At 39.0% G+C, this 19192-nt stretch overlaps 1 protein-coding gene across 1 annotated transcript in view; it reads right to left on the bottom strand.

The window, feature by feature from the left end:
- The window catches only part of CNTNAP2 (contactin associated protein 2), a 1162155-nt gene extending 1143459 nt beyond the window's left edge, over window positions 1–18696 (bottom strand). Inside the window, exons 1-2 of the mRNA XM_037515219.2 lie at window positions 18515–18696; window positions 17731–17841 (exon numbers count right to left, since the gene is read on the bottom strand). Of these exons, the coding sequence (XP_037371116.2) occupies window positions 17731–17841; window positions 18515–18551 (148 nt within the window). The 5' untranslated portion in view covers window positions 18552–18696. The remainder of the gene's footprint in view (window positions 1–17730; window positions 17842–18514) is intronic.
- Between the last annotated feature and the right edge of the window lie 496 nt (window positions 18697–19192).

The raw sequence follows: 19192 nt of genomic DNA, 5'->3' as shown, positions 1-19192 counted from the left end.
TGGGCCATATTATATATGGACTTTGGTTGCTTTAGTGATATACTAATTACTGATACCTTCATTTTCTCCTGATAAGACTTCTCCACATTGTCTTTGCCTTAATCTTGGTGAGTATTATCTGAACTTAAATTCCTCATATGCAGAACTTGCCACAATATATACCTACCAGAATTCCAAGCTAAATACACTGTTATCTCTCCTCTATTCCGACATGAATAAGAACTGCTAGAGAAAATCACATGATTTTACAAACTTGTGCCTCTATACATCATGGAATTGATCTTCAGAAACAATGGCATCCTTCAGATTATCTATTAACATTTCAGTAGTTTTACTTTGAGTCCCTTATCTCATTGATTTTTCAAAAAAAATGTCATCAGTCCCGTACCCCTTTTCCATGTATTCACACTAGTTTGTTAAACTTTACCTAGGAATCTAAAATTATTAATTATGGTTGTCTTTGAATTATTTTCTTCTATCTACAAACTTTTAGTACGTATCCATACTAAGTTTCTCCCTCCAGAATCAGAGGATGATTTTATCTTGCTATATCTGTTTAGGTCCAATTCCTATACCTGTATTTCCAGTCAATAACATTAAAAGAGCTAATAAATCAATCAATAAATCAATAAATCAATCTCCATTTCATAAGAGCTACTTAGTTACAGATACATTGCTAAGCAAATTACAAAAATTAATCTTACGTATACCTCATAAAAAGTTCATTAGGTAGCTACTATTATATTCATTTCATGTATGAAGAAATGAATGGAACTGAAACATGTTTAATGACTTCAGAAAACAACACAGATAATCAGAAGAAGGGAGAAGTTTCTCATACAGGTCTGAATTATGCTTAAGGTCTTGGTGTTGAACCAAAACCATAGCAACTATTGAAAACTGCTTGTAGAACTTCTGAAAGTCATGTCACAAGTCCTAGAATTTCTCCCCTTTCTCCAGGCTCCATTTGCTCTAAGACATTCTGAAGTCTTCCTTATGCTAAAGAAGAAAAAAAAAAAAAAAACACACATCTTGGCCACATTCCATTTCTTGTTTTATCTTAGTTTTCTTCTTTGCTTTCATGCAAACATCTTGAAAATGTCGTCTTCATGCGTTATAAACACTTCTTCATCTTAAATTCATTATTCTGCCCACAAAATTATGGTTGTCTCCTCCAAAATGCTACTGACACTCCTCATTTAAAGGGCACACATGACTATTATATTGACATAATAATCCACATTTTTTTGCCTTTATATTACAGGACTTTGCTGCATAGGACTCTTTTGATACTCTGGATCAAAATGACCCTTCTGATTTTGCTCATTGCTCTGTGACCTATCACATTTTCTTTGAAGCCTTGCTCTTCTTCCCTCCCTAAAATATTAATTCTTCTTGGTGTCTGCGCCAAGTCTTTCTTATGCTTCTATTAAATAACTCTAAGATATTTTCAACCCCTATGATTTCTCCAGCGAGCATGTGCATACTAACACCTCTTAAATTTGTTTTTCAAGATAATTTCTACCTTCTATTCCTACCCAGCATATGTGCATCTGAATCTTCAAATATCTCTCCACATCTGCTTCCCTTCTCCACCTATATTATTGGCCTCACTTGGTGACACAACCTTCTGATTCAACAAAGGTAGCAACTTAGGAGGAATTCTCTATTCTTATCTCTTAGTGTTTTTGCTGCCTTGCAGCTCTACCTACCACTTCCTTACTGTTTTTCTATGACTATTTTAATATAATCATCCCTTTCTTTTCAGAATCATGAGTCAATCCTCTCTTAAGAAGTCATTTTTGACTCCGAGAGTCTTGAGTATACTAAACTCATTAACAGAAATTCTATAAAATAAATCCTAAGACCTTAGAGAATATGTTCCCTAAACTCACCTCACCAAGTTAGTCACTGTCCTCTGCTGCTGGAACAACTTTTAGATTTGTCCTTTCATAGCCACACAGTAGTGAAATCCTTGTAAAATCCTCATTTCCATCTCAAGCCCCCAACCTTGACTCTTCATTGAGTTCTTTAGTAGAGGTTCATTGTTTATATAAATCTGTTATAGGACAGGGAGAGGGGCAGCCCAAACCCCGCAAACCTGCCTATTCTACATGGGTTCTGCCATCCGCCGCATCAACACAAAACATAGGAGACTTTAATGGGAAGGAACTTTAATAAAACTAGGAAACAATACAGGTAAGGCAAAGAGTCTAGTTTCTAAATGAAGCACCCAAAGTTACCCGTCCCCTCGTGGGTAAAAGTCCATCCAAATGGGATTGGCCCAGAACAAGGCCCCAAAGCCTGCCACAAGTCTAAAGCATCTTCCAGTGGGGACCCACAGAAAAGGGTCACAAACAACTGGACAAGCCCGGAAGGAAAAGAGCAAAATCAACATCAAGATAAAAGCTGCCATGGTCACCTCCCCACGGGTCTCACCCACATCTGTGTCACCCCGTCCACGACCAAAAGACAAGTGCAGCTTCTTCACGTGTCTCTAGGCTCCATGCGCCTCCTCCAGGTCTCCTGGCTCCATCCTGCTTCCTTCCTCAGTCTCTTCTGCAGCTTCTCCTCTTCCTGCTCAGCTCCACTCTCCCTTGGGTGGGGCAGGGAACCTCCCCCTTTCCTGGGGACCACCCTGTTATAAAACTAAGGGAAGTAGGTATTTACCAAATATTAGAAGGAATGATATAAGGGGCGGAAGAAGAGAGGGAGAAAGATCAGAGAGAAGGAAGGGATTTTGGTGGCCCAACTAGGAAACATGAGTCCTTTAAAGGAGTAACAGGAAAAAACTTAATCCCCTTCTCCTGATTTATACTCAGACGCCATCTGAGCTTCCCCTGGATTTGAAGCTGAAACCCTTACAATGTACTTCAGACAGACAATGCAGCTGCCCATGAGTACAACCCATCTCAGTGTCCCTAAAAAGTACCTTTGTCAACTTTTTAGAGGTTTAAATCCCACAGCAAATGAATCTTTGCTAGAGATATGCACTCAGCTCAAAGCATGATCATTGTATAACTGGATACCCTCATCCCCTCTGACCTGAGCCCAGGTCAAGTCTGATTTTGGTATTTACTTAGTCTCCATCCAGCCTTCCCCGAGATACTGGGCATAAGAACTGCTTAGGAGAGCCACAGCTGAGAAGATAAAAGTGGATACTTTGTCCCTACTTCCACTCTCAAAAAATGGGCCCTCGTCCATTAGTTTGGATTGTCTCTTATCAAAGATATATCCAAATGTTGTGGGCTAGTCTTCTTTTGTTGGAGGTCTTTTGCCTAAAATTAAAAATTTAGATTTACATGAAATAGATGGGGTATTTTTTTTAAAGCTTTCTTTTTTTCCTCCTTTTAGATACAGGATGTCTTAGTAATAAAGGAAAAGAAAAAACAAGATTGCTAATGTTCTCTCCCAGCCTGAATAACTCAGTTACATAAGTGTTTATGAATAATGAATGTCTAATTGAGGTGCCTGAAATATGAATAACTGTATTATTCCACACTGCAGTGAGAAGTAGCATTCTTACTTGGCAACAGGATTTTTATTTCCCTATTTCTGCCTTCTGCTGTTCCCACTGTTGAGTGTGAAACTAGCACAGATAACACTTGAGAATTTCTGAAGGCATCAATCCTACTTCTTCCTGTACTATCTAAGTCATCCAAACAAAGAAAAAATGGTAGGGGGAAATCCCCCCCTGAGTTGAGAACAAAGAGAATCTTAAGTCTTGATTAATCCAATACTAAGAAATAGAATCACAGTTTTAGATTTTAGTCTCAGTGAGAAACTATTTGAATTTAAATTGTTGGCATTCCAGAAGCTGATTAACATGTTTCAGACTGTTAACAAAACATCTTGTCTGTCTCTCTCTCTTTAGTGAATCCTTGATAAATTGGGAAGGCGAGCTGATTACTTCCAAATGTGTGTTATCTCAATAGGAAGAAGTGTTCCAGAGATCTCAACAATAAATGAGCATGAATTACAACAAAAGACCACCATCCTTTCTGCTTTGCTCATGGAACCATAGGCCTGAGGGCTCTGAGTCCTCCGCCCTAGAGCTGCTGGCCCGTGTAGGGTCCTGCCCACCATCTCCTCTCCTCTGTAATTCACAGAAGCTGGACCAAGGACTGAGCGGACAATCCTGTCTCCAGGCCCCTACAGGGTTGGCAGATCAGGCAGTATTCTGATAAAATTGCATCACTTGGATATTCAAGAAGCATCCCCCAAAGAGGGCCCCCTGGGATTTTCCTTCTGCATCCCTGGACCACTGCCTGAAAGCAAGGTACCCAGCCCTGGGAGGGGCTTGACTGCTTCCTGTTTCCTGCTTCCTCTTTCCTGCCTCCTCATCAGATGTCCAATTAGCACAAGTCCTTTCAGTATGGAAGCAATAAACATTCTTAGTTGCTCAAAATACGAGTCTGGTTACAAATTGCTCTTTTAATTACGGAAATTAAAATACAACCATTTGAATTGAAAACCAAAGACATTTTGTGCATCTCTGAAATTCTCTTGAGAAAAATAGTTTCCATCATCAATGATTGCCTTGAATTATAGGAAGAGAGGATAGAAAATAGTAACTTTGAAATAATAAGACAAACAGATTTGTTTTATTTATTCTAATCCCCATTACAAAGAAGTTCAGGGGGAAATTAAAGCAGTTCTCTTGGCAGTCTTTATAGGATTCTAGGAAGTATGTGGTCTTTCTTCTAAACAATAGTAGAATGGAAGGCAAACTGTAACAATGCTAAATCCTTCATCTGGAATGGGAGAAACAATTCAATGATTGATAATGATCACGCAGTGGGATATTGTCATTATTAATGCCAGATTATTTCCATCTCATATCAAACAGAGATCCAGTTTAGGGCATATCTAGTGGATCTCAGATATTTTCTATTTTGTGGTTGAGTTTTATTTCTGTTATTCATTTCCTTTCACTTTGTACTGACTTACTGCTTTTTTTTCCAAGTGTGTTTCGAATATTAAGAGTGTGAGAGACTTAAAAAATATTGCTTATGTCAGTTTCCAGCATATTGGTGCTGCACATCAGTAGTTTTTTCTTATTTCATTTTTTTTCTAGGAGTCAGAATGTTGTTCTCATTGTTTTTGCTCCAATCTTTGCTGTTCTCACATATATAATATTTTAAATATACTTATGTCTTCTGCCCTCACCTCTCATTGTACAAATTAAGAAACAAGACTGAAGGAGTCTAGATTTTGGCTCACATTTCAGTATAGAGAGAAAAAGGATGCATATTTTATGGTAACCTACATCTGAAGGGGTACAGCTGAATCATTGAGAATCTTGAAAAACAATGTTATCTCAAAGAAATTATTATTCTCAAATATTTAAACAATATATTTAATGCTCTGATTACTTAAAACAAAGATGCTAAGTGGGCAAAAAAAGCCACAAGTCAATATAAACTTCTCAGAAATGAAATAGAGAAATACTTCCATTTGTATTCTCAAATGCCAGTGGGAAAAAGTTAGCTTTGCCCTGCAAGCAGCTCAAATGTTATTCCATTTTTTTCCTAAAGAAAAACTCACTTAGTCAGGGAAGACATGTGGAGAATAGAACAGGGAGTGATTTTGAAGTCAGAAGTTTGTTTTAAATGTTTAAATCTGCTTTCTGTGGGCTGTGGACTCGGGTAGGAATCTAAACTTTCTGTAATCCAAGTTTTCTTATGCATAAAACAGTTCTGTTCCTTCTAAACACTTGTCTGAAGTTTTGGAGGGGGTCATATGAGATCTTGGATATATGATTTGTTCAGGATCTGTGTTGCTGATCCTCGGCACCATCCTAGATGTGAGATGCCTGTAATACAGGCATAGGACTGTCAACTTAGACATGGTCTCATGGGGTCAGACAAAGCTGTCTACACTGCGATGCTTTGCACTATGTTCTAAGATAGAAAACACAATGCACCTTGAAAGACAGAAATACCTGGTCTAGTGATCAGCAATGGCTTTCTGGAAAGGAGACAACTACACTCATTACTCAAGGACAAGCAAGCTTGAAATGTTGATGTTGTGTGTGAGGAATGATCTGTGTGTACCAAATCTGGAGGTAGGCTGCAACTACTGCTAACTGAATACAGTTTGAATGTCAAGTGTGGAAGGACTGGGCACATAGCTGTGGTGTGGGCGGTGCCAACACTCTAGCTTTCTGGTCTTCCCGGGACTGTCACAAGACCTTCTATGGCAAAGAAAGGTCATCATTTCTGCCTTGTCTATTTTCCTCCTGTTGATGCTAACCCCAGTTTAATCAGCCTCCTTCTGGGAATCCTATAAAAATGCACAGCCTTATCACTATGTGAAAAGAAGAAGCTCCCACAATCACTTATAAATCTCTAATATCACAGAAACATGCAGGCCACAGAAACATTTAGCTTCAACTGTTAGAACACTCAGAGAGGAAGATTAGGGTGGGTCAATAATACCTTTTATCACCTTAACAGTAGAGCCTAGGAGGCTTACCAAATGTTCTAAAAACAGTTGAAAGCCAAGCAAAACAAAACAAAACAGCTCAAATTAATAACCCACTGAAATAAGTATATGCCAGAAACCAGCTAGGGAAAATTCCACAAAAGGTGGGTAATTATGCATCATTCATACCTGCACTCAGACACAGGTCTTTGAAGACAAAATAATTCACCCTGGAGGCAGAACAGCCTTCCTGGATGCAGCTGTCTGGTGATGGAAGTAACAGATATAATTCAGACAAGCATCTTCCAGATGAAATAAACAGCATTGCCTACCAATTTTAAAGCAGAAAGCAGGTAGCAGAAGGAAGAAAACTCCAGAATCTAGTGAGAACCAAAACAAAGCAAAATAAAAACATACAACATAAATTGCCTTGCTCAGAAAATTAAAAACATGGCTAAGAAAAAGTAAAAAAAAAAAGTGATCTTTGCATGGAATCCTAAGAAACAGCTTTCTACATTGGGTTTGTACATTTCAATGTTAAAGAGGCAAGAAGAGTAAAACCAGACTATCTTGCATGTCATGGTTTATTGTCAGCAGTATTCACGTCAAATATAGACCTCCATTTTCAAATAAGGGGATAAGGAAACAATACTGACAACTTATCTACAGAGATAGAAATGACAGCAAGCTAAGAAAGGCTGGCCTACATTCAATTGTTATTAACTATATATGTGTGTGTGTGGACGTGTCTGTCTGTGTGTGTATAAATACATCTATATCTATATCTATCTGTCTATCTATCTATCTATCTATCTATCTATCTATCTATCTATCTATCTACACTTAGAATTAGTTTTGGAAGGCATGAGTATAAAAGAGAGGGCAGTTCTATTTTCTTTTTTTTTTTTTTCAAAAGATTTATTTGTTTATTTATACAAGAACCGGGGTACAGGCCAGATGTGCGGGAGGATGAGAGGATTCACCAGAGACAGAGTAGGGAACAGAACAGGCAGACTGATGAAATAAACTGCCGAGGGGAACGGCGGGCATGACAGGAATGGTCTGCGTGCCATGTGGGATCCTTGCCGGCCAGCAGGGATCAAACTGGCACTGCCGAGGTGGCGGACAGCTTCATAGCGCTGCGCTCAACCATGTACGCAACCAGGGAGGCCCTGTATTTTTTTTCCTCAGGAAAAATGTGTGAAAAATGTCATTCATTTGCTACAGGTCCTAAGGCAAGGGCTATTCATTCCCAGAAGTACAACTCAACCAGTTGCTAAAAAGAACCACGACTAGGTTAAGTCCCCCCAACTGTCTGCCCTTGTTGAATGAAATGAGAAGGGAGTAAATAGGCCAAAAGCATAAACTTTTCTCTATCCCTAGAAGAGTTGATATTGAGAAATGGAGGGGAGTCACTTGTCTGGCATGGAGGAGATGTTACTATAGGGTTTGAAGTACATTTTTCACAAGTGGGGCTGTGGCACCTTCACCCTGTCTAATGAAGGACCCTGTTCCCTGGGCCGCATCATTCATGGAATGAACTGATGTGAGTTTCCCAGACAGTGATGTAGGAACATGCCCTGCTCACTTCTGACCTGTGTTTCTTTTTCTAGGCTAGACTCATGCAACAGGGTGTAGAGTGTAGAGTGCATGCTCTATGGGGCCAGACACAAGGTCTAATGTATTCCTGTTACCAATAGGATGCAGAAGCTCAAAACAAAAGTCTCAAATATGAAAGAACTATTCTGAGATAGAGGGTCACACTTAATCGACTCAACATCATTATCCTGTTCTACAAATTTGAAATCTTGAGAGATCATGGAGACCTAGGGGCCTCATTCTGCATATTCACTTTAGCAAAACCTGATATTTTAATAATAATTTTTTAAGGGTGATGATAGCATTGTTTGCAACTGTTATTTATTCTGTATTATTGGCTGGGCCCCAATTGTCTAAAAAATGACTATGCAACTTGTAGGATATATCCCTTTTTGGAAACGAAATATAATGTTAGCAAATACTCTTGATTTAACAAATCATCTCAACATAGAGGCAATGGGCATTTGAAGTTGAAACTGGTTAGACTAATACATGCGATTAATATAATTCAATATACTTGTTCATTCATTCAGAAAACATTCTTTGAGCATCGAATGTGCATAGTGTTGTGTTAAAGTACTTTGAGATTCTATGAAGATGAATACTTTTGATATGGTACAAATCATTTACATATATTCTCTACCTTCTTGGCAGAGATATAAAAATATATGAAAACCTCACTTGGAATAAAATGAGCAAGCAACAAAGGGAAATTAAGAAATTAATTTCTAAAAAACACCATTGGCATAAGTTCTACGTTGGTTTATAAAGACTGAACTTGTGAAAGTTTCATTTGAAAAGTATTTTCTCCCAGATATTCTGGCTATCTTTAAAGTTTTATAATAGGAAATAATGTCTGCACTGAAGTAGTACCCCAATCCACTAAGAATCTATCACTATAGAGTCTTGATCTAGACCAAGGAATTATGATTGAGATGAAGGTTTTTAGAGAGAACAGTTCTATAAGATCATCTTATGAAAGTTTCTCATTACAAAAGTCACAATCGGGGATTTAAAAAAGGGAATTGGCCTAATGTCTGCCCAAGGGTAAAAGGGATATCTAGTTCCTCAAACTCTGCATCAACAGAACTACAAAGATATATTTATTTTGTGCATCTTCTCAAAATTTAATATTAATAATTTAATATTAATAATTAATAATGTTATTCTTTTGCTTGCTCAGATGTGACATTATCCCACCCCAAATGTCCTAAGCTTTATAGGGTAAGGACCCAATGACATTGTATGGGATATTCTGTATCAAGTAAAAGTACAACCATCTATTACACAGATATATTACAAATATCTTAATTGACTATCCATGATTTCTCCATTCTCTTAAATAATCAGGCATTAATAATGGGATCTAAGGAGAGTGTAAGAAAATTAATTCCCCAGAAGCATTTTAAAGATGCTAGCAATGGTTAACATAACAGTGCTGATTCTAATCCCACTTATAATTTTCTTAGTGGCAAATGCTGATAGTCACTGAAAGCATGACGATATAGCAAGATATTTGCTGTAAACATAGAAAAATGGCAACTTCATAAAAATAATCATCTAAAAATTCATCTTATAGACCCCAAAGCTAAAAATTCTCTTTCTCCAATAAATCTAGCTCATTCTGCTAAACCACAAGCATCGTTCAACATATTTTTGTCAAAGAGATTTTAAAAGTAGCATTTTTAGAAACACTGTATAATGAAACCATGGGAAAATGCTTACACACAACTGTACTTCAAAGCTTATTAAACTAACCCCATTTAAGACCCTTGATAGGTAGCACTTGGACAAATTTTCTGGAAGCATCTCCCATGGTGAAAGTGTATTTTGCTGAACTTAAAGATGTCCTTGATAAAGCAGCCCTCTCTGTCAGTCCTGAAGGGGACTGCAGAACACGGCAGCTGGACAGGTGGCTTGCCGATGGACATGCATGCATAAGAGGGGGTCACAGCACAGACTGATGTCACACACCTTAGGAGACAGTGTCCCTGGAAACACTCAAAGCCCTGCATTGATGTCTATGTAGAACACAAAAGAAGGTATGACATTTCCAGCATTATGTGATGCACAGCAGTGTTATTTGCAAATTACAAAGACCTGTCTAAACAAATTTATGGGTCAATTTCTAGTGAATATGCTTCCAACGTTCTATCATTTTTAACAAGGATCAATGATACAAATGTATCATGCATTGCTCACACAATTTTTTAAACCACCAGTGAGAGAATCTTTTTGCTTACATTTGAGAATTAAAGTAAAAAGAATAGATTTAAATATATAAGGTTAGTTAGATGGTAACTCTCATTTAGCTGAAAGGTAAATACTGAGACTTTAGAGAAATCATTTAAAGTATATCATTATAAAAATAGAAAAGTATATACTTTCAAAAATAGAATTTATAAGTTGGGGGCAGGATGACACTTTTTAATGTCCTTAATGTCCAGAACACATCTTTTTAGGTTTTCCAAGGATCATAAAGTTAATGAATAAGTATTAGATTGGATACCATAAGCTCTAATTCAAATGAAATTCGGATAACAAGTACAAAATGATGTTTAAAATTCACTGACAGATTTTCATGTCAAAAAGAGTTGGGGGTGAAAAATGTGGTGAATGTTGAAGTTAATGTAAGTAGGAGTCCAATTATGCCAAATCATCCTTTTAAATGTAGTTTATTACTTTCAATTATTTTATCATCATTTTTATCTTACATGATGACAAGGAGCATACACAGACATTGGCAAATTCTCACAACTGTTTTTAGAAAAGTGTTGTTTTTATGACAAAGGTATTTTATTTAATCTTTGTTTACAAATCGGTGTCTGCAGTGTTATTTTTATTTTTTTTTTTTTAAGATTTATTTATTTATTTATTTGTATTCATTTATTTATACAATCACTGGGTACAGTCAGAAGCGTGGGAGGGTGAGAGAATTCACCAGAGCCAGAGCGGGGAGCAGAGCAGGCAGAAGGACCGAAGTACACCGCTGAGGGGAGCAGCGGGCGGCAGGAGAGGTCCGCGCGCCATGTGGGACCCTCCTCCGGTGGCCGGGGAGCAGCCGGGGATCGAACCAGCACCGCAGAGGCCGTGGGCAGCTTCGCAACCCAGCGCTCAACCGCTGCGCCAACCGGGAGGCCCCTGCAGTGTTATTTTTAGAGGCTGAGTTTAATTGAAAGAAAATAGTTAAATGTAGAACAGTTTGTACATATTATTTCATTGGATTTTCACAAAAGTTCTGCTAAATTATAGAACTAATTTAATTTTAAAATATAAATATGAAGCTATACCTCCAGGTTTATCCTCCTATAATTATTAACAGAACCAACCCTTTCACTGTCAAATGTTTTAGGGGTTGGATGACAAATGATACAGTAACTATAGCAATGAGGAAATCAAGATGCAGAAAGTTGAAAACATTGACTGATGCCATCCTCATCCTTGGTTGATTCCATATTGGAACCCAGTCATGCATGAAGACAAGTCATTCTCTTTCCACTGCTCAGCACTGCATCAGAGTTGGCAAAAATCAGCAGGTGTTTTCAGGAGAGTAATTCAAAGATGAAAAAGTATAACTAATCCTCACAAGAATGTCAAATATCCTGAAATGCTACATACAAGTGTCAGCTCGCTGGCTTTGTATTTGCTCTCAAGGATCAACTCTTAATGGGCAGATAAGAGAAGTAGCACATCAACCAATTAATTCTTACTAAAGTAGTCATGAATCACCAGGGAGTGGGGAAAGGAGAAAATTAAGAGAAACACTGAGCAAATGGAGAGGCAGGAGATGAGAAAGAGGGGGATGGAATCTGCCTACAGGGACAGAAGGTCACCATTGGAGACTTAACACTTAACTGTGTCGTCTAGTCCTTGATGTGATGGCCGAAAGGAAGAGCTTTCTCATCAAGGCAAAGAATTCAATCTGATCTGGCAGATACTGGCTGCCAGGTGCAGGGGCTGTAGGACAGGAGAATGGACCAGGGACGAGCAAGCATGAGAAAGCACGGGCAGAGGGATTCCTGGCACAAAACAGGACCATGTGCTGATGGAAGCGTCATGAAGCCTTCCCCAATTGTTAGCATGCGGGCAACGATCCTGGGCTTATTAAGCCCTTTTAATATTGAAGTGAAAAGGATGAGAACAAACAGAGCAGAGGAAAAGGAGGTGCTTTCCAAAGGTAACTCAGGGCAAAAGACTTGAGGATGCAAGGAAGCGGAGAAGGTCTGCCTTCCAGGAGCAGCAATATGAGACTTTAGAAGAGCACAGGAGGTACGGTTATTTGCTGAGCCAGCAAGGCGTCTGCAAGGGGTAGCGCAAAGGGTGTCAGTAGGGAAGCGTGAACCAGAGAAGAGGTTGGTATTAGGCTAATTACTACAGCTTCCCTGTGGCCAGCAGGAAGTACAACACGATAAAGGCAAAGATTTGACCCAGCCAGAGCATCCAGGCAAAGAAGCAATTATTAGCTTCTGTGATCCCATCTAAGGGAAGGTAAAGACCACAGTTCTTTTTAAGCTACAAGTATGGACATTAAGAGATCTAGTCCCAAAGTCTTGCAGAAGTCTGTTGCACACATATTTCCCCCAAAAGTGAACACCGATTACATGGCCTGAATGCAATCTGCTCTTCCTGCTGGAAGGGAGACAGGATGAGTGACAAGGTTGTAACTGTGACACCTGCCTCCCGCCCTTTGGTGTAATTGAGAAGATGACAAACTCCTACAATGGGGGAGTCCCAAGAAGCAAGCCTAAACATTGTCTCCCCAAGAGCAGCAAGTGTTGAAAGATTTTCAAAATAAAAGAAAATGTCACAGGGTGGAGAAAGAAAAAAAATATCCATGATTTACATTATGTAAAATTCCCTGATGTCACATGATGGGGCTGCCTGGCTATGAGCAGTCATCAAACTTGACTCAAGCCTCCCAGCCCCTTGAAGTTCTGTCTTTGGGCTGATTCACCCAAGGCACTGACCTGGCTTCATATGGCACCACCCAAGCATGAAGAGTGTGTGTTGGAGCCAAAGTTGTGGCTTTCTCTCATGTAATATTGTTCCCTCACGCTGTGACTTTCAAATCTGAAGTGTAGAGTCTCAGTCAATATCTTTTTGGGTTTTTTCCATTTATTATTTGGGCCAATAAAATGGAGATGTTAAAACATTTTAAAATCAGGAGTTCTTTACAACTAGGAAGGCAAATTGATTTCAGTGAGCGCAGGCAGGAGGGTCAGTTGCATAGACTCAAGCAGACATGCAGACAGAGGACATGGCACAATGGTGCCAGGCCCTAAATGAGATAAGGGACAAGACCAGCAGCTTCACCCACCCTCTGGGGGACACCCCCGTGTCCTGCCTCCACTTCCTCATCAGCCCCTGCTTCATTCCCCTGTCATATTTACATGTGGCCCACTGTGGCTTCCCAGTAGTCCTCACGGCCCCCAAATCCATGTCACATACTCATAAAAGGGTCTGATGGTATCAGCTGAGGTCACGGGTTCTCGCTAATCACTGGTGGTTACCAGACTAAGATGATATGGAGTTGAACAAGTGTCCCTTTGGGGAAGTAGAAAGAGAAATGTCTCTACAAAAGGCATCTGAGGAGGAAGGTTGACAGCTTGACAGAAGAAATGATTGGCATCTCTAATCTAACACAGCTGTGAAGATCAAGCGACATTTACGACAGATATAAAGCACTTTAGAATCAGTAAAATACTGTGTAATTGTGAGGCACTGAATACCTTCTGCACTACTCTCCAAGGTTTAATATCTGTGCTACCCTCTGGAAAGAGTAATCCATCTCATTTCTTTTGACTCAGAATGACACAAGACCAGGGATCCTCCCATGCATTCAGTATGTGAAGATAAATCCAGAATACTGATCTCAGGAGGTGGGTAATGTTCCAAAAACAAACACATAAAAAATTTACAGCTAGGCTCCCTAAGACAGTGTGGGACTACAAGTGGATGTTTTTTATTTAAATCTCCTATTTCTCCCAGCTTCATCACAACCCTGGTCTCCAACATCAAGGTTGGAGCAGATGGATTCTCCCTGTGCAGACCCAAAAATTATATTCAGCTTTATAAATGTGTGTCAACCTGTCATCTCCACGTAGCTCTGCACTTAGTCTCTGCTATTCAATGTATTCAGAGGTTCTGTGTCTCCAAAATGCATTGGAGGAATATCATTTAAATAAATGATACAAACTTGAAGCCAATGTGTGTCAACATAATGTTCAGCTGAATTTGCTCTCCTTTTTGATATTTGCATAATTAGTCAGTTACATCCTTTCAGCCTTCTGCATTTTATCTGACCCTCCCCCAGTCACGTGCCTACATGCCATATGCATAAGTTGACTCTTGCCATAGGGAAGCAAGAAAATCTATCTCCAGCATCCCTGCTTTCCTTACATTATCTTTAATCATGTTTGGAGTTCTCTGTTGCATTTATCTATTTTTAAGATATATAATAATGTTCTGCATTAAAAAATTGTGCTGTTCATCAATGCAAGTCACTACCATTTATACATTAGCATGGATTTTGGCCAATAAGACTCCTCTGTCAAGAGGATTTGCAAATGAACCCTACAACAGAATAAAAAAAAAAAAACTCTGTTTTTTATTATAATAATGTCGAGGGCCTTCCTGGTGGTACAAGGGGTTAAGTCTCAGCACTATGAAGCTAGCCTCAGTCACTGCAGCAAAAGTTCAATCCCCGGCCAGGGAGCTACCCACATGGCACAGCAGACCTCTCCTGTCTCGCCTGCTGCTCCCCTCAGCAGTAGATTTCGGTCAGTCTGCCTGTTCTGTTCCCCACTCTGTCTCTGGTCAATGCTCTCATCACCACACCTCTGGCCTGCACCCCAGTTATTGTATGCATAAATAAATAAATCTTTTAAAAAATAAGAAAATAATGTGGGTATTTTTTCTAGGAGAACTAACACTCCCTCCTCTCTGATGCTTGACACCCGATCCACGTGGGTGATGTCATCAACGTGGGTGAATGCTAACCTTGTACACTGATGTCATCAATGAGGTTGAAGTCTGACCCTGCACACGGATGTCCAATATGTATGTGCAGAGACAAGGCAGCACAAAGAATGGAGCAAGAGTCCACTGTGTCCCAAACAAACACACACACATATGAAAGGGACAGGAAAAGGGGATTATATGAAATTATAGAGAGATACCATTCTAAGCAAAGAAATGTTTTTGGTAACCAAAAAGTAAGTCACCACAGCTCCCCACGTAGCAAATGTTGATAAATGGCCACAGGCAAGTGTAAACCTCTAAATAGAGTGTAGATAATGCTTTCTTCCAACAGTTACTCCCCTGATTTCACCCCATTCCTGACAATGCATCAGATAAATAGTCAAAGAGAGAGAAACTGCTGGCTAAACAGCTAAGAAACCGTAACTTTTGTTTTACAGTCTTTTGCTTTTGAAACGACTTTCATTTTGGAAATGCATGAGACCTTGATCTCTGAATCTATGTGTAGATGTAGATAAAGACTTGATAACTGACAAAGAAACCATAAAAAAAACAGACATTTCTCAAATCCACTACCCAGGTTAAAAAACATAATCTGACATTTTAGAAGTTCTATTTCACATCTTGTACCTTACATAGAGGAGCAGTAAATAAACAAGTCACTCAAATAAGTTAAAGTGGCATCTTGCATTATTTTAAAACAAAAAAAAATACTTTAATGTAACAATTTAGAAGATAACAACAAAATTATTGATGCTGCTTCCTATGAGATATTAAAGCCTGAAAATATCAAGGACAAAGTAAACTTGCACAGTATCTAGTAGCATCCTGTTCTGAAAGTTTGTGGGGCAGGAGAGAAGGGGGTGGGGAACCTACCTGCGTAATTCTCGTAACTTGGTACTTTCACATTTTGCAGCGATAAGATGCATCCATAAGTTATTGTTTGGTGATGACCTTATATGTAAAAGGATTCATGGGTCAGCACCAGGCACTTATCCATGGTGTCTTTATTCTCTGTTTGCACACACCTCATAGCTGGCTACATTGTATCATCTGTATTCCCAAAGAAGTTTTACACTTGCTATAAACTGACTGGTCCATCCTCACTAGGTATAAAATACATCAGTCATATTTCCCACAAAACTTTCTAAAGAAACACTTTGTGACCCTGCTTCCTCTCATTAAAATTGCTGGAAATCTCATAGACCTTCTAAAGGATGTTGCATCCTCTTGACATCTGGGGAGGTAAGTGTTTTCTCTTTTTTTCTTTTAGATTTTGATGTATATATCCTGGTATTTGGTAGGTTTGCAGCACGATTACTATTTGGATTTAGTCAGTTCCTTGTTTTGTGTATTTCTACCAATATCCATTTTTTTTTTATTTTCTCTTCAATGACATATAAGGAAAAGGAATGAATTAAAATTCCCATTACTCTGACATCTTTAAGCACAGTTTTTGACAATTTGCAATAACTCATCAACCCTCCACTGCCTACATCCTGATGAATATTAGATTATAAATAAAGCAGTAATTAATACTACTTTTAAATAAACACTTGTAGATATTTTAAAATGCATATCCCTTTATCTTTGACTGTGTGTCTTCTTCAAAAAGCCTAGTCCACATTTAAGTCTTTTAAAACTTCTGTGAATCTGTGTATGGAGTTTTCTGTATATTCAATAGTCTACCTATTTTCTCCTTTTGGTCTTTTTAAACCTCTCTGATAGCCACACATTTTTCTCTCTTTTCTGATATAATTTCCTCCTGTTTCTCCTCTTTTCATTTTTCTTTCTCTTTAGTGTTTCTCCTGGCCTTAGATTTTCTCCTGTTCTCTTTGTTTGCCTTCACCTTTGGTCATGATCTTCCCTCCCTGCCTCCTTTCCTCCCTTTCTCCATAATTTCCTGACTTTACATTCATCCACCCCCCAATTGGCTGTAATTTGAGTTTAGTATTTCCTGTCTTAATGAGTAAAAATTATCTTCCTAGTTGATTTTTTGTCATAAAATTTATCCCGACATTTTTTCTATTCTTTTCAAGTTGCTACTCATCAGTCTTTGTATTAGTGTTCCTTTGAAGCAAAGTTTAACATTTCTGTCCATAATCACCTTCTTTTACTCTCTGTGAACTGTTCCTTACTTTGAAATTACCATTCACTAATTTATAACTCAACTTTCTAGGCCAAAATTCAAATTTTACTTGCAAATGTGTAAGTGCTTTTTACCCAGCTTTAACAACAAAGCTATATTCTGAGACTAGGGGAGAAATTGTATAAGGTTACTTTTTTTTTCATCCTGCATTTTCAACAGAAACTTAGTTTGTATATCAATAAAAAGAGGAAAATGCAGAGAATATAAATTATTCATTTTATGCATTGTACACAGTTGCAGCCAATTCCTTTTAACTTCTAGATGATTTTTTGATTAACAAGAATTTTCATAACTCAGAATCTTTGTTATTTTGAATACATTATCACTTGCAACTCCAAAAATTCCTCCTCTTTGATTTACAACCTCTAACTTCCTGGCCCAGTTTCCCTACATCATTTTTGATTAGGGGATACAAAATAGCTCTGCAGTATATATGGGTCTATTAGTAGAAGTAGGAAGAATAATTTGGGGTGTTTGGTAAAAGTTATTTGCAATAGGATGTATTTTAGAAATACAGTGTAAATATAAATCGTCCCTATTTAGCACATCTGTTGACAAAGAAAATAAGTGTTCCTTACCCCCTCGCTTGTTGATCTTTGCATAGCCCGGAGAATAACTCCCAGACATCGAGGATGAGCTGCTGAAAGCTGAGTGAGGGAGGGCAGATACCAGTGGTTCATCACATTTTTCTGAAAAGAAATGAGACAGTCATTAAAAATCTTGAAATGATGATTGATATCTTTAAGTTGATTTTGCTAAAATAAGGAACAAATCTAGTACACATTTTTAAATGTGTGACACCACATTGAGTAAATGACCAGACTTTAAGCAACTCAACTACAGTCATTCTAATAAATCACAGGGACAGTTAAACAAACCCCTGATTTTCCAAGTTCATGACAACCACAGCAGCCTCAACTCAGATCTCAATTAAGAATCATAACTAAAATTGAGGTTGTTTATTCAACAAGCTTTGGAATTTGGCATCCCCTGGATCTGTACAGGTCTATCTGCAGTTTGGGGATAAAGATTTATACAGAAACATTGATTAGAAGCATTGAGATTGGAGGAGGCAGGGCCAGGAGGAACCCTGCAAAGCCAAGAGACTTAGAAATAAGTGTCAGTAAATAAGAACATGGATTGATCACAATCTGATGAGCCACCAGCCAGAACAGCTCACCAGTGCCAGACCAACCACCTGCACTGGATCCAGGTGATCCTTGCAGTCACTACTGGCTTGCTCTTTGCACCCTCTGGCAGATCTTTCTTATTGTCCTAGTGTCTCAATGTTAAAGTGCCCAGGAACTCAACTCCCAACTCTCCTCGGTCACTCTTGCCCTGGGAGAATTGTGTCAGGACTACCTTCTCTGCAGGCATCTTCCAAATTCCACCTTCTCATGCCAACTGGTCCAAGAAGCCACCGGACATCACGTTGTGAAACACTCTGTAGTCTTCCTGATTCCTCTCTTCTCTCCTATAGCCCTTCTGCACACAGCAACTTAGGACAGCTTTCAAAGTGAAAGCAGACCCTGTGCTCAAATACTCAGGACCTCCTACGCTGTCACGCAAAGAAAGCCCAACGCCCTTTAGTGGCCAACAGTGGTTACTGCACGGACCCCATCTTCAGCATCCTTGTCCATTATGTCCAGGCACCAAAGTCCCCTCCCTCTTCCTTCAATTACACGCTTGTTCCTGCTGTGTGCCTTAGAAGTTGCTACCCCATCCCCATCACAGCTCCCCCCTCACCCATCCCAGGCTCTGTTCAAGGTCACTTTCGCTGATGCAGCCAGCATTTCCTAGCCCACAAGGCAGTAAGAGCGCATTCCTGCCACCATTCTGTACCTACGCTCTGCGTTATTTTCCTCCATAGCATCTACAGCCACCTCATTTATTTGTTTGGTTGCCTTTGTTTCCCACTAGACTGGAAACTCAATGGGGATAAAGTTTTTGAGAGTTTGCTACTCTCCAGTGATTTGAAGAGCACCTCGTACTTGGTGCGCTCTGAAAGCACTTGGAGAATGAATAAAAGTAAGAATAGGA

The sequence above is a fragment of the Talpa occidentalis genome, unplaced genomic scaffold (assembly GCF_014898055.3).
Source record: "Talpa occidentalis isolate TD23 unplaced genomic scaffold, MPIMG_talOcc4v2.1, whole genome shotgun sequence".
Taxonomy (NCBI): Eukaryota; Metazoa; Chordata; class Mammalia; order Eulipotyphla; family Talpidae; genus Talpa; species Talpa occidentalis.
Note: the sequence above shows the minus strand (reverse complement) of the source record. Positions and strands in the feature narration are given on the sequence as shown.